This window comes from Bison bison, unplaced genomic scaffold (genome assembly GCF_000754665.1).
Source record: "Bison bison bison isolate TAMUID 2011002044 unplaced genomic scaffold, Bison_UMD1.0 scf7180017864495, whole genome shotgun sequence".
In the NCBI taxonomy this organism is placed as follows: domain Eukaryota; kingdom Metazoa; phylum Chordata; class Mammalia; order Artiodactyla; family Bovidae; genus Bison; species Bison bison.
In genome coordinates this window covers 4,097,048-4,121,752 of record NW_011495054.1, presented here as the reverse complement: position 1 = coordinate 4,121,752, position 24,705 = coordinate 4,097,048, and the positions used below count along the sequence as shown (strand labels likewise).

Sequence of the window (24,705 nt, the reverse complement as noted above, 5' to 3'; positions counted from 1 at the left end):
GAGAGTCCCTTGGACTGCAAGGAGATCCAACCAGTCCATCCTAAGGGAAATCAGTCCTGGGTGTTCATTGGAAGGACTGATGTTGAAGCTGAAACTCCCAATACTTTGGCCACCTGATGCAAACAGCTGACTCATTGGAAAAGACTCTGATGCTGGGAAAGATTGAGGGCAGGAGGAGAAGGGGACGACAGAGGATGAGATGGCTGGATGGCATCACCGACTCAACAGACATGATCTGGGCGAACTCCAGGAATTGGTGATGGACAGGGAAGCCTGGCGTGCTGCGGTTCATGGGGTCGCAAAGAGTTGGACACGACTGTGACTGAACTGAACCAAACTGAGGACGTTATAATAGCTAAACAGTCTAAACCATTAATGTGCCTTTTGCTTAGTCATTCAGTCATGTCCCACTCTTTCTGACCCCATGGACTATAGCCTGCCAAGCTCCTCTGTCCATGGGATTCTCCAGGCAAGAATACTGGAGTGAGTTGCATTTCCTCCTCCAGGGGATCTTCCCAACCCAGGGATCAAACCCAGGTCTCTCACATTGCAGGTGGATTCTTAACTGTCTGAGCCACCAGGGAAGCCCATAAACCATTAATAGGTATAAACAACTGAAGCTGCAGTTGGCACCATGACTGATGATGTCGCTGTGTTCTTCTTGAAAAACCCACAGTGCATCTCTGAGGTCACTGAGGCAGCCTGAAGAGCCTCGGCGCACAGTTTGGGAAGCACATCACTTTCACTTTTATCCCCTCACTGAATCCTCAATAACCCTGACAGGTGTGTACTGTGGTCTCCATTCTACAGATGCAGACACTGAGATGTGGGTATTTAAATGACTTGTTCAAGTCTGACAGCTGGTGATGAAGGGGCCAGCAGTGAAACTGCAACCTGATGGACTCCCAGGGTTGCCACAGACAGTGGTACAGGTTGAATACTGCACAATGCTGCAAGTGCCACAGACTACAGTGTGAGGTGCTCTGAATTATGAAGCTAACGGGTGGTGATGGATTTAGCACAAGCCTCCAGCTCTGACAGCCCCTGCGCTGAGCAACCTCTTGCTTTAATTTTAACATCTCCAATTGTCTTGGCCCCCATCTTTTCCCAACAAATTCGGAGCGGGGAGGGCAAGCTACAGAGCTCCAAAAGCTTCAATGAACTCTGCGTGACCAAGTGAGTGACTTCTGCACGAACTGCATAAAAAACAGTAGCATTTCAACTGTAAGCGGGCTCGCTAGAGAAAAAGATCTACAGGTCTAAGTGGACCCCACAAGTGCCTTGGACCTGAAATTTGTACTATGGTAAGCGCCTACTTAATAGAACTGAGTTTCTCATTGTAAGGTCTGCTGCCTCTCAGTTCGACCTGGGGACATGTACGATAGTAGGGGCAGGGATATGGGCAAGATTAGCTACTTCTGTAGGATAATTAAAAATCTTCTGTTTGTATTCAGAAAATGTAATTTGTTTTAAGTTACTTTTTCTTGGGGTATAGTTGCTTTACAATGTTGTGTTCGTTTCCGTTGTATAGCAAAGTGAACCAGCTATATGTTTACATTTATCCCCTCTTTTTTGGGTTTCCTTCCCCTTCAGGTCACCATCCAGTGTTGAGCGGAGTTCCCTGTGCTGTACAGCAGGTTCTCAATAGTTCTCTATTTCATATGTATGTATATACGTCAATCCCAATCTCCCAACCCATCCCACTCTGCAATTTTTAATATATGCATGCATATGTGAATTATAACAGTGCTATGGAGAGTCCTGGTACAAGAGCGCTAACCTCAAAAGGCCTGTACCAGGGTAGACAGCACTTGGGGTAAGAACAGATGCTGTCTCGTGCTGAACTTACCTTTACATGCCCCAACTTGCAACAAGAAAATGATTAGCCGGAAGGAACAATGAAACACTTCTCTGTCCTCAAGTCAACAAGAAACTGGTTGTCCTATTCATTGATATTTTCAGCGACGCTTTAATGCTAACTTTTTATTTTCAAGTGATGGAGATGGCTTTATAGAACCACTGAGTGACGCTGCCTGAAAAGGGACGCCTGATGACTGGCTGAGATTCCGATAGGAGAGAGGTCTGATTATGCTGCACTGGCAAATAAATCCTTCCCCTCCTGCCCGTACTTACTTATGCAAACAAGCATCCTCCACATTAGTATGACTGACAGAAAAGTAGGGAAACTGACTACAGATCTGGACCTGTGGCAACATCTTCCTAATATTAAAACCCACATTCTGAATTTGGTTTCCACAAAACAACATCATCCATCACACTAAAAAAAATGTTGTTAATCCGAATGTTATTGATTTTGAATTTTGTTTGTATTTAATGTGAAAATGTGTTTGGTTATATGGTCCTAAGAGAACTGTGTTAAGTTGTTGGTTGATGCTGGGGTTTACATTTGTACACAGTTAAGTAACATCATAATAAAAATATTTGCATCACTGCTGTTGGGGGGAAGGGCCATGACATTTTTCTTTTAAAAGGAGGGCTGTTTACATATTTCTCAAGTTTGAGAAACACGGCTATGGCCAGTGATTTTACAAAATGCTCCTTTAGAATGTAAAACCTTTCTGGAGACCTTCATGCTGTTAAGCTCCCTCACTTCTGAGTATCCTTGGGGAGGAGCAGAAAAACAAGGTAAGTCTTCTAAGAGCGTGTGGCTAGTTAGGAGGAGGGCTAGGAATAAGCAGTGCCCTCCCAGTGTACTGTGGGAGTTCTGGGTACCAGATACAGCATTCTCTGAATTGGAGCAGGGCCAAGTGCTTCACCAATAGCACTGACCTTGTCCTTATGGCAAACTGGAAACAGCAGTTAATCCTGCCATTCTACAGAGATGAACTGACTTCCCTGGTGGCTCAGCAGTAAGGAATCCGCCTGCAATGCGGGAGACAATGCAAGAGATTTGGGTTCAATCCCTGGGTTAGGAAGATCCCCTGGAGGAGGGCATGGCAAACCACTCCAGTATTCTTGCCTGGAGAATCCCATGGACAGAGGAGCCTGGTGGGCTACAGCCAGTAGGGTCACAAAAGAGTTGGACACGACTGAAGCGACTTAGCACACACCCACGCACAGAGAGGAACACTGAGCCCTAGAGAAGCTGAGTCACCAGACCAACCATGTGTATGACCTGCCCTCTGCCGTGAGGGTTCTACTGGAGTGAACCCTGGATCCACTTCTCCCTAAACCAAGATAGTCCCTTCCCTTTCGGGAGTTCACGATGGTTTCTGGCACAGTCCCTGCCTCGTGAGAGATGCTTTGTAAATATCTGCTAAACCCAAGAGGTATTTGTTAACTAAAATGCAGTGTGGCAGGACCCCCTTTCCATGGAAAGCTCCGAGATGGGAGAGGATTCAGAAGCTGCTCTTACTCCGAGGTGTCCCAAGATTTCCTGGGGCTCCCTCCCCGCTGCCATTCAGCGCCAGGGTGCAGGAGACACAGAGCACAATTACCCGAGGCAACAATGAGCCGACTGCCGCCCTCCTGCAAACCCAGACAAAGCGCCGAGACCTTGTAACTGAAAAGGCACCAAATGCGGAGCGAGGAGGTAGGGGCGGGCTGCTGCGGGCGGGAGCCAGTGCACAAAGCCTCCTTCCTGCCCCCCAACCTCGGAACCACGTGGTTCTCCCCAGGGTGCCCCATTCCACTGTCTGGGCTTCGTCACCTTACTCTGGAATGAGTCTGGGCATGGAGAGATAGGAAACATTGGCTGCGCTGGAAGACCAGATCTACAGAATCGCAAAGGAAGGTAGAGAACAACCACAGGAAGAAACAGCCTCTCAACTTCTCAGCTCATTCTTATTTTTTTAGAGAGGAGAGCGAAGTAGGCTTTCACACAGGCTGGGGTTTGGAACTGCACTACCACTCAGTCCAGCAGATGGAAATGTAAGAGCTCCAGCGACGGGTGATAAATACCATATTCTTCGGTGGATACCTGCAGCCGCTTGCCTATCACAGATGCCGCGCCCACGTCCGTGGCAGACATCGCTAGTCAATTACAGTGCCATTTCCTGCAGAGCCCAGGCAGCCTCACAATCCTCTGAGACCGAACAGCAGCCATGACCAAAGGGTTTGTGCTGGCTCTTGAGAGGAGGAAGCCCTCTGCTCCACTGGTCTCGCCCAACCCCATCACTGAGTCACTCAATAAACAGACTCTCTGAAAAGTCACCAAGTGCCTAAGGCTATGCAGCGGGTGCTGGCGGAGCTCAGCCAAAATTCTCCTGACTCCCTGGCTGGGTGTTCTCACTTGGAAAATCACACTGGCTCCTTTCCAAGCTCATGGCTGACTTCTGATGACGGGGGGACAAGGACGGTGTGGAAAAGGAGAACTCAGGTGGCCCGAGTACCTCTTGTGGGCAAGTGCTGCAGTCACTTTTACAGCCTCTGACCGCCCCTGCTGCTGCTGCTGCTAAGTCGCTTCAGTCATGTCCGACTCTGTGCGACCCCACAGACGGCAGCCCACCAGGCTCCCCTGTCCCTGGGATTCTCCAGTCAAGAACACTGGAGTGGGTGGCCATTTTCTTCCCCAATGCATGAAAGTGAAAAGTGAAAGGGAAGTCGCTCAGTCATGCCCGACTCTTCGCGACCCCATGGACTGCAGCCTAGCAGGCTCCTTCATCCGTGGGATTTTCCAGGCAAGAGTACTGGAGTGGGGTGCCATTGCCTTCTCCAGACTGCCCCTGAGTAGATGTATTATTGGTAGAGAGGGAACAGGGTCATTAGAAAAACAAACAGAAGCAGAGTCTGGCGTGGATTTTCTGCAAAGCAGGCCTCTGAAATGAAGGGAGTATCACCCAGCTCACAAGTCAACCAGACCCCTCGGGGCTCCCTACCTAGCCTGCAGGACTGACGACCTGGAGATGGATCTGCAGATGGACAAGAGCCTAAGGAACCTACCTGCTGGTTCCCTAGCTCTCCGAAAAGGGTGCAAAAACACTTAACCTGTTCACTCACACTGCAAACAACTGAAGCCTACTCTTTTTCCATAGCCAAGTTTATACATAAACCTGGTGGCTCAGATGGTAAAGAACCTGCCTACAATACATGAGACCTGGGTTTGATTCTTGGGCTGGGAAGATACCCTGGAAAAGAGCATGGCCACCCACTCATGTTTTCTTGCCTGGAAAATCTCATGGACTGAGGAGCCTGGCGGCCTACAGTCCACAGGGTCGCAGAGAGTCAGACATGACTGAAGCAACTTAGCACATCACAAAGGACTTCCGTGGTGGTCCAGGGGCTAATACTCCATGCTCCCAAAGCTCCCAAACACCAGTTTTGCATGTATCCATGTGTGTGAATATTCTGTTCTGTGCAATTTTATCACATGTAGACTCGTCTGCCCACACAAGACACAGAGCCGGCCCATCACAGGATCCTTCCCTCTTGCCTACCCAATCCCAGGCAACCAGCCATCTGCTCTCCACCTCTGTCATCCAGTCATTTGAAGAACATTAGAGCAACGGAATCAGGCAGTATGTAACCTCTGGGGATAAGCTTTTCCACTCAGTGTAATTCTCTAGAGATCCATCTGGATTGCTGCCTGTGTCGATAGTCTATGTATTTGTTTTTGCTGCTCTGGGTCTTCAACGCTGCATGGGCTTTTCTCGAGTTGTGGTGTGTGGACTTCTCACTGAGGCGGCTTCCGCTGCAGAACATGAGCTCCAGGGCACGCAGGCTTCGGAAGCTGCGGCTCGTGGGCTCCAGCAGCTGTGGCCAAGGGCTTAGTTGCTCCACGGCATGTGCAATCTTCCCGGACTAGGGATCAACCCCGTGTCTCCTGTATTAGCAGGCAGATTCTTTACCACTGAGTTATCAGGGAAGCCCGATCTGTTCTTTAAAAAAAGAATTCACTAACTAATGAACTTGGGGGCGCTGGCAACACTGGGTCTCCGTTGCTGTGCACAGGCTTCCTCTGGCTGTGGGGACTGGGGGCTACTCTCGAGTCGCGGTGCGCGGGCTTCTCACTGTGGTGGCTTCCCTTGGTGCGGAGCATGGGCTCTAGAGCTTGGGCGCAGTTGCCCAGAGGCATGTGGAATCCTCCCGGACCTAGGGTTGAACTCGTGTCCCCTGCCTTGGCAGGCAGATTCTTAACCACTGGGACACCACGGTGTCTTGGTTTGTTCCTTTTTATTGCTGAGTTGTATTCTACCACCCAAATGCATCGCATTTTAACCACGTGCCCACTGAAGGACATTATGAATGAAACAGGTATGAACTTGTGTGTGCCTCTTCCTCCCTTCCTTCCAACAGCTTGCTGATACTGCTGCTAAGTTGCTTCAGTCGTGTCCAAGTCTGTGCGACCCCACAGACAGCAGCCCACTAGGCTCCTCTGTCCCTGGGATTCTCCAGGCAAGAACACTGGAGTGGGTTGCCATTTCCTTCTCCAATGCATGAAAGTGAAAAGTGAAAGGGAAGTTGCTCAGTCGTGCCCAACTCTTAGCAACCCCATGGACTGCAGCCTACCAGGCTCCTCTGTTCATGGGATTTTCCAGGCAAGAGTACAGCTTATCGAGATGCAATTCACATACCACACAATTCGCCCAAAGTGTACAATTCCACAGCTTTTAGTGTGTTCAGAGTTGTGCAACCATCACTGCAGCCATTTTAGAAAATTTCATCAGCTTTCACATCCCTTAGCCGTCACCCGCAATTTCTGCCCCATCCCTAAACCACCGTTAATTTACTTCCTTTCTCGGTTTGCCTCTTCTGGACTTTGCATATAAATGAAATCATGTAATGTGGGGTCTTCTGTGTCTGGCTTCTTTCACTTAACATATTGTTTTTGAGGTTCGCCCATGGTATAGAAGCCAACAGTACTTCATTCCTATTTATGGCAGAGTAACATTTCAGTGTGGAGACAGACTACATTTGGTTTATCCACTCATCACTGGTTAGACATGTGTAAACTTTTTTCTTTTTTGGCGGTGCTGTGTGGCTTGCGGGATTTTAGTTCCCTGATCAGGGATTGAACCCGGGCCCTTGGCAGTGAAAGTGTGAATTCATAAGCACTGGACCACCATGGGAGTCTTCCATGTAGGTTTCTGTATGAACACACATTTCCATTTCTCTGGTACAGATGCTCAAGAGTGCAGTTGCTGAGTCGTGTGATAAGTGTCTGTTTCATTTGTCTAAAACTGTCCACACACTTTTCCAGGATAGCTGGACCATTTTACATCTCAACAGCAATGTGTTTGATTCAGTTTCTCTGCATCCTCATTGGCCTTTTGTATTACTCTTATTTTGTTCTTTTAGCCATGGTGACAGGTGTATGTATTTGCTTGGTTTTCCCCTGAGCAGAAATAAGATGCCCAGTAACATCTGCTGGGAGTCTTGCCCTGAGGTCTCCTCTAATCAGTTACAGCCTGGTTAGTTCATGCCTCTCTCCTCTATACCATGGGGCCCTTACATTAAAAGCTGGAGCTGAGATGTGGTCACCCCATAGGCTGAGCTGGGTGGGACCTCTGGGATTGGACCATGTAAGGGTGTTGAGCTGTGTTCTACAGCTGGTTTGTGGAGTCCACTCAGAACCCTGGATCTCTTTCAAAATAAAAAGAGGTCAGGCAGGGACTCCTGCATTCTGTCTCTGGGACAGTCCCTCAGTGAAAGAAGATACCTTTGTGTTTTTGTTGTTGTTGTTATGCCTCATAACTGTAATCACCTTCCCAGGTGGGCCCATCATGTCCTTAGAATGTAGTGATCCCAGGGACAGAAGCAAGCTCTTTGAATGAAATGGGCACAGTACCCAGCTTGCAGTGAGCACATGTTAAGTATTTGTAGACTGGCCTTGACAAGCATCACGGACATGGAAAATCATGGGCATAGTATAAGGACTTAATAGATATAAGCTACATGGATACATGGGGGCTTCCTTGGTGGCTCAGTGGTAAAGAACCCACCTGCCAATGCAGGAGATGAGGGTTTAATCTCTGGGTTGGGAAGATCCCCTGGGGAAGGAAATGGTAACCCACTCCAGTATTCTTCCCTGGGAAATCCCATGGACAGAGGAGCCTGGCGGCCTACAGTCCATGGGGTCGCAAAGAGTCGGACACGACTGAGCGAATGAGAGGAGCGCATGGGACAAGGAGTGTTTCTGTCCCCGACTCTGTAACGGGAAAGGCAGCAGAGAAAGAGAATGACTGGGAGCACAGATCTGACTCTGCCGCTTGCTTGGGGTTTTATGGCCGCATGGCCATCTGCCTCATCAACGGCCATTCCCCAGGCTTGCGGGGGGAAGGAACAGATGAAATCGTGAGCACAAAGGCACTTCAGGCCCCGGTAGGGCCTGCTGGTAAAGGCTGTGCAAACACCCGACTGTTGTCAACAGCCCTCCCTCTCACGGCAGAGAGCGTGCCGGTGAGGGACATTGACACAGCGATGCCGCTGCTGCAGCTGACATCACGCAGCTAACGGGCGGCCCTGAACCCCCAAACACATGCACACCAGTGGACAGGCCAACTGAGCCGCGCTCTCTGGCCCCTGGTATGTGTGCTGGATCACGGGCGAGGAGGCGGTGGGTGTGCGGAGTGGGCTCATCCTCCCTTGGACTGCCCTGCCCCCGGACCATCCAGTTCGTTGCTTAGGACTTAAATTCAGGGGTCATCCTTGATTCCCGTTTGCATCGCAGTCCTCATTAAAGCCATTAGCAGGACTCTGAAAATGCACCCCCATACACATCTGGCACCCCACTTCCACGGCTGACACCTGGTCCCGGCCACTGTCACCTCTAGCCGAGGGGACTACAGAAACCTCTCGAGTCTCCTTACAAGATCATTCACAGATATGTCAGATCCCACCACTCCCTCTGCTCAGAACCTCCAGCTGCTGAGGAATAAAACACACAGACCCAAAGAGCACGGGGGCCGAGAACAGCCGAGGCCGTCACGAGGAACAAAGACACCGCAGAGCAAGCTATTACAAAGCCACAGTAATTAAGACTGGGGGTATTGGCAAAGGGGAGACAAATAGACCCGTGGAACAGATTAGAGAGTCCAGAAACAGCCCCTCACATACGCGGTCACCTGATTTATGACAAAATCAATACTGCAGAGCACAGGGGAAAGAATGGCCTTTGCAATAAATGATGCTGGGCCGACTGAATATCCATGTGGGGGAAAAATGTCCCTTGATCTCTACCTCACGCCATACACAAAAATCAATTCCAGATGGATTGCATAACTACGAAGGGTCAAAGATTTCAGAGGAAAACATAGGAGACCGTCTTCATGAGCTTGGAGGAGGCACCAATTTCTTAAACAGGACCCAGAAAGTTCTAACCAAGAAAGGGAAGAAATGACAAATTGACAATGTTTAAAATTAAGAAACTCAGTTCATCCAAGGACACCGCTAAGCTACCCACAGAATGGGAGAGGAAGGGCATGCAATCGTACATCCACCAAAGGACTGGAATCCAGAATGTGCATAATTATGTAAAAAGTAACTAAGAAAATTAATAATAAAAAAAATCAGACAACCCAATTTTAAAAAAATGAGCAAAAGATTTGAATAGACATTCCACAAGGGTATATTCAAGCTGGAGTTCCAATACTTTGGCCACCTGAAGTGAAGAGCCAACTCACAGGAAAAGACTCTGATGCTGGGAAAGATTCAAGGCAGGAGAAAAGGGAGGCAGAGGATGAGATGGTTGGATGGTGTCACCGAGTTGATGGACATGAGTGTGAGCAAACTCTGGGAGATGCTGAAGGGCAGGGAAGCCTGGTGTGCTGCAGTCCACGGGGTCACAGAATCAGACGTGACTTAGCGACTGAACAATAACATGATCAAATCACCATAAAAGTATGAAAAGGGATTTGATTTCCTTAGCCATCAGGGAAGCACAAGTTAAAATCATGGGATGATGCTACTATATACGCACCAGATATGCCTAAAAAGAGAAAGACAGACACTACCAAGTGTTGGCGAGGTCAGTGCGCAACTGCAAGTGGAAACTGATAGAACTGATTTGGAAAGCATCTCAGTAATGTTTACTGAAGCTGACATATGCTCACCCATGACCCGGCAACTGCACTCCTATGGGTACACCCTACAGAAAAACACGACATGGCTACTGACATACACAAGAATGTTCCCAGGAGCATTTGTTATTCAAAAAAGACAAAACACCGCAGACCACACAGTCACTGAGTCCAAATGTCCCACTCTGGTAGGGACGCTGCTAGTTCGGGAGGCCGTGTACGTATAGGTGGGGCCAGGGGTACGTGGGAAACGTCTAAACCTTCCTCTCGATTTGGCTGTAAACCAAAAACTGCTCATAAAAAAACGGTCCTATAACAAAGCAAGCACACAAACAAACAAAAAAACTCAGCAACGTTGGAGGAGCAGAGATACTCTGATGGAAAAAATGGCCTGGGTGCAGTTTGCAGAAATGGACAGGGCAATTCCTTGAGCTGAGACCTCACATCTTGTCTTCAGACGGGTCAGCGGGGCCCTAGCATTACCTGTCACATTTGTCTTTTTTATAAGAGGGGGAAGAAAAAACTACTTTCTGTGTACAATTAAAACTAGAAGACAGAAACAAAGCCCCTTAGGGCATGCCCCGTCTCCTTGCAGGCCCCACGATCTCCTTTAGTCCGGGGCTCAGCAAACTTTCCCCATGAAGGGGTGGACTGTCAGTATTCCATAACCTTGTGGATCTTGTTTTGGTCATAACCACCCAACTCTGACGCTGCTGCAGGTGAGAGCAGCCGTGGACAAAACCATGAATGAGCATGGCCAGGTCTGATCAGTGGATGCAGAGCCTTCTTTTCAGGGTCGCTCTGCGGGGGTGGCACTTGGCAGATGACAGGGGTGGGTGGAGGGGGGACCTGGGGACAGCTGTGCCCTCCTCACCCCACCCCTTCAGAACCTGGCTGAGGGTTTTCTCTCCCCCTCAACCCCTGACCCCGCCGCCTTCAGGACTGGTCCAGGCTGGCTCTCTCGAACGACCTGAGCTGTTTTTTGCAGGGCTTCTCCCTGGTGAAGGGGAAGTGGCCCCAGGCGTCTTCCAGGGAGTCTGTGGAGAGCAGATAACAGGGCTCAAAGCTTCTGGAAAAGTACTGCGGACCACCAGGAGTTAAACCGGCAGTGACCCCGCCCTTGGGTGAGGGGAGACGCGGGTTGTGGGGGGGAGCGCGAGAGAGGAACTCGGCAGGCCAGCTGCGTTTGGCCTTCCCTCCACGGTCCTGGTCGTGGTCACCGTGTCACTGCAAAAGGAAATGAGGAGGAGAGGGGGCCGGGGACGGATGGACGCCATCCACCAAGCGGGCACAACAGGTGTGCTGGGGATGGGAGACACAAGCCAAGTAATTAAGGCCTCTAGACACCTGTTGTGAGCTCACCCATTCACACCCCTGGCAGGCGGTTCGCACCTCTGAGGAAGGGGAAGAAACCTGCTCGGATGAAAAAGTGTCCATCTGCAGCCTGGGGCTGAAGGCTCAGCCTGCCGGAGGCGGCTGCGTTTCTGCCACCTGACATCCTGACCTCAGGGGAGGTGAGGGAAGGGGCGTCTAGAGTGAGAGCCACCCTGCTGTGCCGCTGCAGAGCTGTGTGACCCTGGGCAAACTCCTTAACCTCTCCATGTCTCACGCCCTGTCTTTATCAGATCCCACAGAGGAAGGCTTTGCAGTTAAATCCAGGTGCTCAGCACACATTTACTGGGAACCATCCACGCACCAGGGGCCTGTGGCCTCCACAGTGAACCACAGACCAACCCCAGAGCCAACCCAGAGAGCAGCGGGGACGCCCGCTTGACAGGAGACAGGGGTTCGATCCCTGGTTCGGCAGCGACTCACGTGCCACAGAGCAACGAAGCCCATGGGCCACGACTATGGACCCGGCGTGCTAGAGCCCAGAACCCGCAGCTGCTGAGCCCGCGTGGCCTTGGACCCGGTGTGCTAGATCCCAGAACCCGCAGCTGCTGAGCCCACGTGGCCTGGAGCTCACGCTCCACAAGAAAAGCCACCACAGCGAGGAGCCCGCGCACCGCAACTCGAGAAGAGCCCCTGGCTCTCCACAATTAGAGAAACGCCTGTGCAGCAACGAAGCCCCGGCGCAGTCAAAAATAAAATAAATACAAGTTTTTTAAAATGGACATACTCCAGAAAACTTCCAAGGATTCGGCACTGCTGTCAAAGACACAGGCTCTGTCTTTAGTCAGCCCTGCCCGGGGTTCCCAGCCCGAAGCCACTGGCTTTGTGCTGTTTAATAACCACAGCGAACACTGATTAACTACCCGCTCCGTACCCGGCGCTGTATTAAGTGCCCCACATGCATAATCTCACTTAATCCTTTTAACAGCCCTTGAGGCAACCACGTGGTGAGGGAGCCGGGTGCCAGCCCGAGCCGTCTTGACGACGCAGCGGTAGGATTCTGGGCTCTGGAGCTGGTTTCTCTTCTGGAGACAATGACGACAAGCACTCTGCAGTGCCTGGTGCGGAGGTTGGGCTCCAAAAGTCTGCTTCGTGATAGGGATAGACACTAGTGATTATTACTGTGGCATCGTTATCAAAATTCACAGCACACGTTACCAGCAGTATGAGGACTGCTATTTCATGCCGGGGGAAACTGAGGTCCAGAAAGGGGGCAACAGGGAGGGAGCTGGGAAGTGCTACTCCGTTTACTTTTTAGTTTTTGGTTTTTTTTTTGATGTGAACCATTTTTAAAATCTCTACTGAACTTGTTACAATATTGCTTCTGCTGTTTATCTTCTGGTTTTTAGGCCTTGAGGCATGTGGCATCTCAGCTCCCTGATTGAACCACACCCCTCTGCACTGGAAGGGGAAGTCCTAACCACTGAACCACGAGGGAGGTCCCACCTCCCTGACTTTTCTAAAGGGCGAGCCTTGAATTGGCCCAGAGGACAATCCTGTGGAGGCGTGGATCTGCAGGGTCTTTGGGCACCCGTCAGGCTGGGTTTCAGAGGCTGGGGTCTGGTGCAGTGAAGCCCAGATGGAAGGCTGGCGGTCTCCAGGAAGGCCCAGGCCAACACTGCCTCAGCCGAGAAGCTGCTGCCCCCAGCTCACGGGCAGGGTCCCCCCAGGGGGGAGCTGCTGCCTCTCAACAGGTGGTCTCAAGAACCAGGCTACACTCTCCCACGGCCCTGCACTCCAGCTCGCACCCCTTGAGTGTGTCACTGTCTGTCACAGTCACTTTCTTCCCTGGTCCTTCATGAACAGGAGCCCATCTCTCCTGACATGGCTCTGTGCCCAGCAACTAGCGCAGTGCCTGGCACAAACGACACACCCTCACGGGATGGCAGTTCTACTAAAATGATCTGGGGACGGTAACTTCTTCAAGACCCAAGAGAAGGATTAGGGAGGTGCAGTTCATGGTTCAAGGCCCAGAGAGGTGCAGTTCCAAGCCAGGGCTCTGGGTCAGACCAAGGACACCCCACTTCCAGCTCAGTCGTGTGGTCCTGGGCTGGAAACCTCATCTCTCCAGGTCTCCAGCGTCCCTCTGGGTACAGAAGGGATAACAGCACCCCTCCTTTGCAGCGCTGCTCTGCTGCTTAAAAAAAAAGATACAGCACAGGAAAGCATGGTGTGGAGCCCAACACGCAGTGAGCTGTGGTCACGCCTGGTAGGATAACCCCACAAAACTTGCCCATCAAAATGGACTGGACTGGTTCCCCTGAACCTTGACATCTTCCCCTGCCTCTGACCCTTGAGGGCTGCTGGCTTTGTCTGAAACTGGGTCTGGTTTTCTGGCCCAGCTTGTCTCTCTGAGAAGACTCACAGCGCCCCCTGCTGCCCACGCTCGGAATGGTCTCAAACTCCCGGCCGGGACACACAACAAAGCCAGGCTCCAAGAAGGCTCTGGGTTTTCAGGGGCTGATGAAAACTACTGCCGGGAATGGCAGGAAGAAGAGATGCCACGCGTAATGACGTTCGGGGAGGGACACTAATTCCCTGTCTTCTCAAAACAAACATAAAATGCGAGACCAGACAGTGCTTTTCCTTCTCCATCTCGGTCTTTTGTTTCCCTGGATCAGTGTCATTCTCAGACTGCAAAACCAAGCGAAGCTGTCATTTCGGCGAGATGCGATTCTCCATCCACATGTACAATCCTGGTTTGATCTGGCAGTTCTTTAAACTGGACTCCTCAAAAAGCAGAAGCTCGTTGAAACCAGCAGCCACGAGAGGCTCAGGGTACGTACCTTCTTGGGATGGCAAGCTCACTCTTCTTGACTTGTCTCCCCAGATATCGGGAGATGGAAAACAGCCCCCGCATTGTGACTCCACCTTACCAGAAATTATAACTAAGACCCTGCTACTCAGAAACCGACAGGGCTAGCATCTTTGCATCGGCACCGTGCTGACCACGTCTGTTAACAAACGGCACGCCAGTGTGTGATTTAGATTGTGGGAAGGAGGACAGGAGTTTTTAAAGGAAATCCCTCAAGTGGCTTCCCATTCTTTAAACCTCTAAGAGCAAAGACAGTAGATTTCACACAACGATGATACATCCTTTCTAGTCTCCAAAATCTAGGACTTCTATCTTCCATCCACAGCTTACCTGGCAAGAAGCTAATGGGTAACCCTAACGGGGACTTGGCTCTCCCGATCCTTGTTCGAGAACTGGACAAACGCGGGATCAACAAACAAGGTCTAACACGCAGAATCCTAAATGCCCCCCACCCCACCCCCCACATGCAGGCCAAGGGGCTACAGGTTCCCAGAACACTCCAAGTTTGCAGCCAGGCTCCCATGGTCTGCTAGGCTGGGGCCAACACCACCTGCCCTTAGGTTCTGAGAGCTTAGTGGCTTCTTCGCTGTGCTGCGTGGCACACACCTGGAGAGCGCGCTTGCTTTAAACGTTTCCCCCTTAGGCCCTTTCCCTAAAGACACTTCATCCAGGGCTTGGTACTAGGTGGTAGCTAACTTACCTGAACCAACTGGTGCAATGTTCCAGCACAGGGCTGCAAACCTGTGGCCCCGGGCTCTATCTGGCCCACGCATAGACTTTGTCCCACACGCGCTGTTTTTAGAAAGTGCGTTTTTAGTTGCCAACTTATTCTCCCCAAGGATCCAGATTGCCAGTTTCTCTAAACCTAAGAGAAGCACCTGAGACACCTAGATTGCCGCTGGCCTTCAGCCCGTCAGTCCCCACCTGCCAGCTCTCCCAGGCTGTTTCCTGCCTGGCCTCTGAGAGACCTCTGAGTTCTGATTCCTGTGTTAGCAGCTGGCGATGGACTACATAATGTAGGCACGCGATCTCCCCTCATTTCAAAAGGGGATTTCCACAGACAGCAATGTAGACCAGGGGTCCCCAACCCCGGCAGGATATTGGAATCCCCTGGGGCACTCTGACCCCAAGACCAATGTCTGGGTTCCACCCCCAAGAGAAGGAATGTAACTTTCTGGGGGCGGAGTCTGAGCAAAGGTGTGTTTATCAAAGTCACCAGGTGATTCACATGTACAGAGACGGCAGCGGACTGCCTGCTTAAACCAAAGGGTGACTTGGGTGGCAGGATTTCGGGCCCATCGAGGGAGGAGCTGGGCTTCAGTCTGCCTGGTTCCTGCCCCTCCTGTAGGTCACCAGTGTGGATAGAGAAAAACTGATCATCCCATTTGCACACCTTTCTGCCCAGTGCTCTGAGACAGCAGTGTTTGAGATTAAGGGAGACACATCATTGGTGGCGAGAACATGACCTTTGAGAGGCCACTGTGATGGCCTTCAGCTCACCATCAAGGACCCGAAGGCCCAGCCGGCTCCCACCCAGCACAGCCTTGCCTCTCACCTGAAGAGCTCTCGGATCTCGCGGCTGTCAGCCTGGAAGGGGATGTTCCGCACCAGGATCTTGGAGGTTGTCTGCTTTCTGGGCGCTTGTTTCTTCCGGGCCGATGTCAGGGCTGGCCTGGTGGGTCAGGGGAAGGCTTCGGGTTATTTGGGACCTCGGCACAGCTGCTGCCCTCCGCTGACTCCACCACCACCCCCACCACCAGCCCTGATGCTTTCCTCCTCTGCTCAGGTGAGGGACTCACAGAGTCAGTGTGGACGCAGCTGAGAGGAAGGGGAAGGGAAGGAGGGCTCCCTGGGTGGCATGCAGCTTAATTCTCGTCTCCGCTGCAGCTGTGGATGTCCAGGTGACACATCCCACCCAGGGGGTGTCTGCTGCCCTTCATCTGGGACTAGCAGGCACTCATGAACTCTGATGGGGGCAGCTGGGGCAGTTTCACCCCAAACCCAGTCTCCTCCGTATCTTTGCAGGTGCCCAGAGAGGCTCTGGCTGCTCCCCAGGTCTTGCTAGAGACATTTCATCACTGATCGGAAGCACAGCATACAGGGGCCCAGTGGTGGTGGTGGTTTAGTCGTTAAGTCGTGTCCGACTCTTGCGACCCCATGGACTGTAGCCTGCCAGGCTCCTCTGTCTATGGGATTTTCCAAGCAAGAATACTAGAGTGGGTTGCCATTTCCTTCTCCAGGGAATCTTCTGCGCTCAGGAATCGAACTCGGGTTTCCTGCACCGCAGGCGGATTCTTTATCAACTGAGCTACGAGGGGCCTGAAGCAGCTTCTAACCACGGAGGCAGGCCAGGGCTGCGAGAGGAAACTTTCCACCTGAGGCTCAAGGCCACCTGGACCCTGTCCCCCTGCTCTTCCAGGGAGACCTTCCGCTCCGTGGCAGCAGGGGAGGGTGGCGAGCAGGGGCATGAGTTGACCATCTGAGTGTCAGAGTCTCGTGGCCACTTAGAATTTGTGTGATCCTGAGCAAGTTATCACTTGGCCTCTCTGGGTCTCAGTTTTCTTGGCTGTATCACAGGCCTAATAACCGTCCAACCTTGTCGGATTGTTTGAGGTTTTAATGAGAGAAAGATGTGTCGAAACACTCTGCACTGTGCCCAGCACAGGGCAAGCCCTCCATACACAGCAGCTGGTATTAAAATGACTTGTTCTGACTCATCTGAAGTCTGATCCACCGTCACCTCCTCCCCATCACCACTGAAACAGCAACCCACTCCCACCCCCTGGCTGTTTTTCTTCCTGGCACTCGTTACTGTCAAAAAAAATTCACTTGGGGGTTTTTGGTTTTTAAACTTCATTTATTTTTACTTGGCTGAGCCAGGCCTTAGCCGCAGCACAAGGGATTTTCTATCTTCCTCACGGCATGCAGGGTTTTTGGTTGCAGCACATGGGATCTTTAGCTGTGGCAAGTGGAATCTAGTTCCCTGACTGGGGATTGAACCGGGGCCCTCTACATTGGGAGCACGGAGTCTTAAGTCCCTTTACATATTTAGTCGTGTGTCTCTCTGCTGTCTGTCTTCTAGGGCTGTGCTGTTCAACACAGTAGCCACCAGCCGCATGTGGCAAGCAATTAAATCGCAATTAACATGACACAAAATTAAGACATTCAACTCCTCAGCTGCTGGGTCATCCAACCTCCAAGGTGGTCCCCAACGGCCCCTGCCTCTTGGTATTTATGCCCCTCCTGCTCTCTTGTGAAACCAGGTCATAAGAGACACTGCAAGACACTGCCACGTCTTCCCTGTTCTCTCCTGGATCACCTGCTCTGGAGCTAAACCACTGCTGTGCCGTGAGGACACTCGTGCAGGCCTAGGGAAGAGACCAATGTGGTGAGGAACTGAGGCCTCCTGGCAACAGCCGTGTGAGGGCATCACTTTGGAAGCAAAACCGTCAACCTCAGTTGAGCCCTCGGATGAGACTGCAGCCCTGCCCAGAGACCCCAAGGCAGAACTTCCTAGCTAAGGTGTTCCTGAATTCCTCAACTTCAGAAGCTGTGCGATAATAATAAACGTTTATTGTTTTAATCTGTCAAGTTTGGGGATACTCAGGTATAGTGTGACAGGTAACTAACACAGCGGTACCTGTCATGTCCCAAGCGCTCAAACGCCATGCGTAGCGACAGTGCAGAGAGCATCATAGGATGTTCCCACCCCTGCAGAAGGGTCTATCAAACAGCACCACTTCAGAAACCCAAGGATTCTCCCTCCCCAGCTCCTGAGAAGACTGTCTGGTTCCCAGCAGACTTTCTGTAATTTTTGGTTGAATGAAAGAAAGACTAAACACGGCCTAGGAGTTGAGAACCTGTAAGATGACTTCAGCCTGACTCCCTGGAGTCAGGGGACTGAGAAGAAAAGACCAGCACCACTAGCTGAGTGATCATGTGCAGGGCATGTGCTAAATGCTTTGTGCACAATCTCCGGTTCTCACATTTTACATGATGGGCAAAGTCACCTACCCAAGGCCATGGAGCCCCCTGGATTAGAACCCAAAGCTGCGGGGCTCAAAGCTTGGACTCTCACTCTTAAGTCATGGCTCAGGAACCTCTGTTAGCTTCTGGGGGCTCCCGCACCAAGCCTGCTTCTGGCTGAAGATGCTCAGCATGGCATGGACCAGGTTGGGTCGAGACCACCAGATGTGGCCTAGGCAGGCTTCACAGGTAGCATTAGAAAAACAGACAGAGAAGGAAGAAACAGCAGCAGCTTCAGGTGAGCTCACCAGCAACCAATCTGCTCAATGACCACAGTGAGGTGGGGCGGGTGGCTCTGACAAGGACAACGACGAGAACGTCTGATCCCTACGTGCCGGCCGCTGTTCAAAGCACTCCTGGTGTATGAGTTCAACGAGGATGTGCGAGCGGGTGAAGACACAAGGACAACACTAATCCCCGAGAAGACCTCCACTAGCTCACGTAACTGGTCTTTGAGTGCAGTGGTCTGCTTCCATCTCTGACGCCTACTGAACCTCTTTTCGAATTAAGCAGAGGCTCTCTGGGCACTGTTGTCTGGCTCCAAGAAAGAAAGCCCCGTAAAGACGGAAAGAATAAGACGTCTAGGTCTTAACTGCTGCTTTTGGTTCATCAAAGTGCCAACAATTCGCAGCTGACTCTACCTTGGCTGACTGATACCAGCAAGAACAAGCCAGCTTTGCTTGCTTCTCTGGCCTGTATTCCTTCTGTTGTAATGAATGTGTATTACGTATCTACTCTGGGGACTGGCACCATCCCAGTTCACCAGGGAAAGGGCATCGAAGCTGGCATGTGGGGCACCCCCTTGATCAGGAAGGGGCCCCAGAGGTGAGAGGGGTCGGGTCGGGGAGGATGTTAAAGGGCCGTGAGACGCCCTCTGAGGCACCGGCATCAGGGCTAAAGGGACAGGTTCAGATCCAAGGGAAGGGCCAGGGGGTGCGGAGGTGGAGACTCACTTGGTGGCTCGTTCTGAGATCCTCACTTCCAGCTTGTGGCCGTCCACGACATGACCCTGCGAGAGGAGACAACACAGCCTGTCCCTCTGTCTTAGAAACATGCGCCTGTAGCCCCATCCTTTGCTGGAGCGGGCTCTGGCTGAGCAAGGGGAATGGCAACACCAGGGGGCGCTGACTGTTTCAGGGCAGAGAAGCCCGCTGGGGTCAAGGACCAATGAAGGTTTCTTCCGGAAGTGGCTCCTGCCGAGCGTGGGCAGCAGCTGCCGGTGATGGAGACCCAGCTCTCGGCGTCCTCTTGGAGCCAAGAATGGCCTTAACCTTTAAGCCATTCGAGGGGCACAGAATTTTCCATTGTTTATAAGCATTTTCAGGCCAAGTAAGCCCCTTCGGTCTGGTTTCCAAAGAGAGAGTTTGGTTTGAATTGTAGGCTCTTGGAAAAAAAAAAAATTCTAAATCACAGCGGAGATGTCTCTAAAGCGAGGCTCTAACATGGGTCCCTTAGGCAAAACTGGTGTATTAGCAAAATTACCCTTGAAAATCCTTTAAATCTCCCATAAAATACAGCACACACAGCCTTGTAGAAACGGCTCTGGGTGGCGGGCAACATGCCCACATGCAGCACACAGCAAGGCACAGAATGTAACTCTCCCGTGTGCGGGGGAATCTGAGACTTCTGGATTACACGGGCGAGAAAAGACGGACCACTGGGCGTGCACAGCTGAAATCCACTTAGAGGAGTACATGGCATCTAACGACACAGCTGGATTTCCACTGTCTCTTGAAAAAAACCCCAAACAAAACAAAAAACCAGAGAAGATGTGGTATGGCTGGGGCCCCCCCGCCCGCGAGGCAGGAACTGGCTGAGGCCAAGACGTGGGCCCCTTGGATGGGGGACACTCCAATTCTGCTCTGGGTGATCCAGCCCCTGGCTAGTTTACACGGCCACCCTGGCCCCGTGGGCACCTGAGGTGGAGAGCAGAGAAGCAGAGGCCACCCCCGCCCCAACCCCCACTGAAACCCAATTCAGCTCTGTTGGGAGTCACCTTGGGCCAGGGAGAGAGTTGTCAGAAGTCTACACAACTGTCTACAAAAACTATCAAACGGGCTAAGCGCCCAGTTCCATTTCCTTTAACCCCTAAGGCCTTTCTCTTGACCAGCAAGCTCTACCGGGACAGACTCAGTTGCCTGGAGGGTCCTTATGATGAAGTCCGGCTCCCCAGAGAGGTGGCTCCGTATGGGTGCCCTTACCACCCAGAGTCCAGCCAGCACACATCTCAGAACAAGGAGCCAGGTGGCGCGGCCCTGGCTTGTAAACTCCGCCCTAGTCAGCTCCATCTCATTCTGCCTGCCCAGCCTAGACAGACATGGGCTATTCCAAATACTGGTTTAAAAGGGATCCTGGACCCCTGTGGGGCCCTTCCATGCTCCCTGCACTTAGAAGCTATTCAAGAGGCACAAGCATGAGTGCCCAGCCTGTCCGCAGTGCCCCAACCCTGGCCACCACCCCACATGGCAGGACAGGTGGCAGGTGATAGCGGGGAGCAAGGGGGTCTCCAGAAAGACGGAGGTGCACAAGCAAACACTGCCCCTTGCCCCCTTTCTGCCAGGGAACCCGAGCCCTTCTCACGACCTGGTCTTGGTGTTACTTCTTCAGAGGTCTGCTCACCGGTCTCCTGAAGGCCGGGCACAAACCAGGCTCTTCTTGATCAAGAGAGTGAATGAGAGCACCGCAGGGACTGGGAGAGCGGAGGAAGCTGCAGGGCCTCAGGCCGCTGTAGCCTAGGGCCTCAGAAGATGTGCGCTTGCCTGCATTCCTGCTCCGTCTCAGAGGCTGGACAGGACACCGGACCCACCGCCTGCCTAGCGCCGCCTCTGGGAGACCTCGGCCAAGACTCCCCGCTTACCTGGAGCTGCTTGAGAGCTTTCTGTGCCTGCTCCGGCTTCCTGTATTCCACAAACCCAAATCCCATGGACAGCAGCGCTCCTGAAAGAAACAGAGTTGGGAGTTGCACCAGGGTGCCCGGCGGGGAGGAAAACAAAGCTAGGACGGACCAAGTTCAAGGGCTCCCAGGGGCCCCCTGGACGTCCCCTCAACCCTCTGATTTCTTCATGCCCCTCTTGGTTCCCAGGAAGACCCCAGCCCCTGGTCTGCCATTTATTACTGGTCGTCTTGAAGAATCAGCCAACACGGTTACAGAGCCGCCACCTGAGGCCTGGTGGACTATTAATTAACAGATGATAGACACGATAATTAGCTTTGTGATAGAATCCCGTCTTCCAGAGGGAGGGATGACCGCCTTTGGGCCAAGCAGCAAAAAACTCTACCCAGGCAGTCCCCTGCTTCCACACGTCACACACAGAATGGACACACGCAGCAGAGTCAAGGGTGTCAGGGGCTTACTCTCCCAAGTGTTCCTGACCGTCCAGGGACCTCCGGTTCCCAGGTTTCAGACATCAGCTTGGGATGGGGGGGGTGACTGTGTTATGAGATCCTCTCTGGCTCCCTACTGCTGGGGCGTGAGTCCCGAGTTCAGAGAGCCAGGGACAGTGCAACCATTTATAGGGAATTTGGCTTCCTGTACCTAAACGCGTGTAACTGCGGGGACATGCGAATAAGCTCTGTCTTGACAGCTCACCCTTTTGACACAAAATGGGATGCCGATTACTGACTGTATTCTGTATTCTTTTTCACAGCTTCACTCAAAGAGGGCTGGCTCAAGGCTGATGGGCTCAAAGGAGGTTCCAAGCTGTATCATCACTGGCTCAGTGGTCCTCATCTCTGCATTTCTTCTTTGTGAGGCTGCCCTTCTGCCACATGCCCCTGCGTGTGAGCATTTCTGCTCACAACCACGTGTTGTCACAACAGGGGGGGGCCCAAGGCAGGAAGGCATTCCACAAACAGCCCAAATGTGCATGGCTCTCTGGGCAACACCAGGGAGGCTCAGACGGAACTGCTGGCTGATGGGCTGCACCGCCCTGTGGGGACTTCCAGTATTTGTGTGTCAGAGGATCTGTGCGCACTCTGTTCTCAGGGTCAAGGGTGTGGGTGGTGGGTGAGGGGTGTCTGTGCACACAGGCTATTTAAAAAGTGCATCGAGCGAACGGCAAATACAAGAAGTCAAGTTCGTCACCAAGTCACTGACGCTGTGCAGACCCATTCCGCCCTTCTCCTGCCCTGGGAGGCTGACGGCCACAGACAGTACAACCTGGGCTCCCTGGCCTTCTGGTTTCGTGTCGGGTTTAGCCAATGGGAAACCCTGATTTGAAATGGGTGGGCGGAGGAGAGCGCGTTGAGGGCCCTGGTTCTTTCCAAGCACTCCACTGTCTCCGTGTTCTGGTGTGTTCTGGCAGCACCAGTGGCCAATCCACACCCTTGGCTCTGCTGGTGGCTCTTCTTCTTTTCTGAGTACTTCTTTATTCGGCTGCATTCAGTCTTAGGTGCGGCACGTAGGACCTTTAGTTGCAGCATGGGGGATCTCGTTCCCTGACCAGGTTGAGCCCCAGCCCCCTGCACTGGAAGCATGGAGTCTCACCCCCTGCCCGCCCTCCATCCCCAGGAAAGTCCCTGGGGGCCCCTCTTCTACGGCTCTGGTCACACACTCCTTCCCCGACAGCCTCTGAGCTCAGCAGGGGAGGGGTGCTCTCCCACAGGACCCACTGCCTCAGCATCCCCTGTGGGTCTCAGCCCAGCCCACGTCCAGGCACTTGCCCCCTTCATTACAACTGTCCCCTTGATGACCCCAGCTGAGCCAGCTTTCTGGTTCCTCTGGAGCCCCTCGCTGGTAACAGACACTGATGGATGAGCCCCAGAGAGCAGGGCTCTCAAACAGAGACTCTTGAAAGACAGTGTAGATTTTGAGAGCTGCTCACAACACCGGAAGACCAGATAACTTCTCTAAAGCTGAAGGGTGTTCTGGGGGGCCGGGAGGCAGGCTCCAGAGGGGCCAAGTGACACCAAAACCAGCAGGAACAGCCTCAGGTGGAGTGGGCGACCCCTCTGCCAGCATGACTCACGCCCCAGACTTCAGGGATCACCTCTTTTCCTGATCCGGCACAAGACAGCCTTCTTGTTGTTCACCTGATGCTTACATTGTAGCCTTTCCTTTGTAGCCTAAACTATGTATGCAGTTCTCACGGGAACAGGGATGTCATGGTTTGAACGGTGGCCTATCCCCCGACCCCCCAATGTGTATGCTGAGGTCCTACTTTCTGCCTCTCTGAATGCGACCTTATTTGGAGACAGGTTCCTTACAGAGATAACCAAGTTAAAGATGAGGTCATTAGACTTCCCAAGTGGTGCTAGGGGTAAAGAACTCTCCTGTGCAAGAGACCTAAGAGACGCGGGTTCAATCCTTGGGTCGGGAAGATACTCTAGTGGAGGGCATGGCAACCCACTTCAGTACTTTTCCCTGGAGAATACCATGGACAGAGGAGCCTGGTGGGCTACAGTCAATGGGGTCTCAAAGAGTCGGACATGACTGAAGTGACTTAGTGGCATCAGGCTAAGCCCTAATCCAATTAAGACTGGTGTCATTATGAGAAAAAAAAGTGGTGATGGGAGCGGGTGGATAGGTGTACACGGGGAGAATGCCACGTGAACATGAAGACCTTCCCCTGCAAGCCGAGCAAGGAGGCTGGAACACATCCTCCCTGACAGCCCTCAGAACGAAGCAACCCTGCCTGCACCTTTATCCTGGACTTCTGGCTCCCAGAACCAGAGGGTGAACTTCTGAGATGGAATCCACCTGGTTCCTGGTTCCTGCTTTGTGATGGCAGCCCAAACCAATACGGGGGAATGCCCCAAAGCCTGTGCCACGTGTCTGCTTCAAACCCTCCAAGGCGGCTCTGGGAAAAAGCCCAGACTCCTCTCCCCAGCAGGAAGCCTTCTGTGATGTGGAATCCACCTACCTTTCCAGGAGCATCTTCTGCCCCGTCAGTACATTCCCGACCTGCTACCACAGCCCTCTGCTGCCTCCTTCAGCCACACACCCCACTAACTGCTCCATCTCCCTCCTCTCTGAGTCTCGATCTGACGTGGAGAACCCCTGGCTGGGCTCCTGTCCAGCCAGGCCCCCCGGGCTCTCATCACTAGCTCATTTTTTTCTTAGGACACAGTCGTGGGCTGACCCACATGGTATCCCTACAAATACCCCAAATTGAAGGGACAGGGACTCTGACTGCAAAAAAAAAAAAAAAAAAGCAAGGGCCGAGGGCCTGTCCATCATCTGTAGGAAGCCAGGGCTGGAAAAGAAAAATAGACCAGAGGCCAAGGGACTCGTCAGAATGCCCAAGGTGGACTGGAGGGATGAAGGTCGTGTCTGCCTGGCCGAGGCACCCCAAGGCCAGTGAGGGGTGTGGCTGATGACTCAGTGGAGTGTTTCAGGTGCTCCACATCTGAGTGGTTGGTCTTGGGAGGGAAGTGGGAAAGCCCAAGGTGGGTCGGTTCCTGCTCCTCCCTGGAGGGAAGAACCTCCAGGAGCGCAGAGACGCTGGGAGGATGGAGAGGTGTCTGCCGCTGAACAGGGTCAACCCTGCCAGCCCC

At 52.4% G+C, this 24,705-nt stretch overlaps 1 protein-coding gene across 1 annotated transcript in view; it reads right to left on the bottom strand.

The window, feature by feature from the left end:
- Nucleotides 1–24,705, bottom strand: part of RBM19 (RNA binding motif protein 19) — a 122,201-nt gene that overhangs the window by 69,044 nt on the left and 28,452 nt on the right. The window contains exons 20-22 of the mRNA XM_010828831.1: nucleotides 21,068–21,147; nucleotides 19,164–19,219; nucleotides 15,740–15,856 (exon numbers count right to left, since the gene is read on the bottom strand). Of these exons, the coding sequence (XP_010827133.1) occupies nucleotides 15,740–15,856; nucleotides 19,164–19,219; nucleotides 21,068–21,147 (253 nt within the window). The remainder of the gene's footprint in view (nucleotides 1–15,739; nucleotides 15,857–19,163; nucleotides 19,220–21,067; nucleotides 21,148–24,705) is intronic.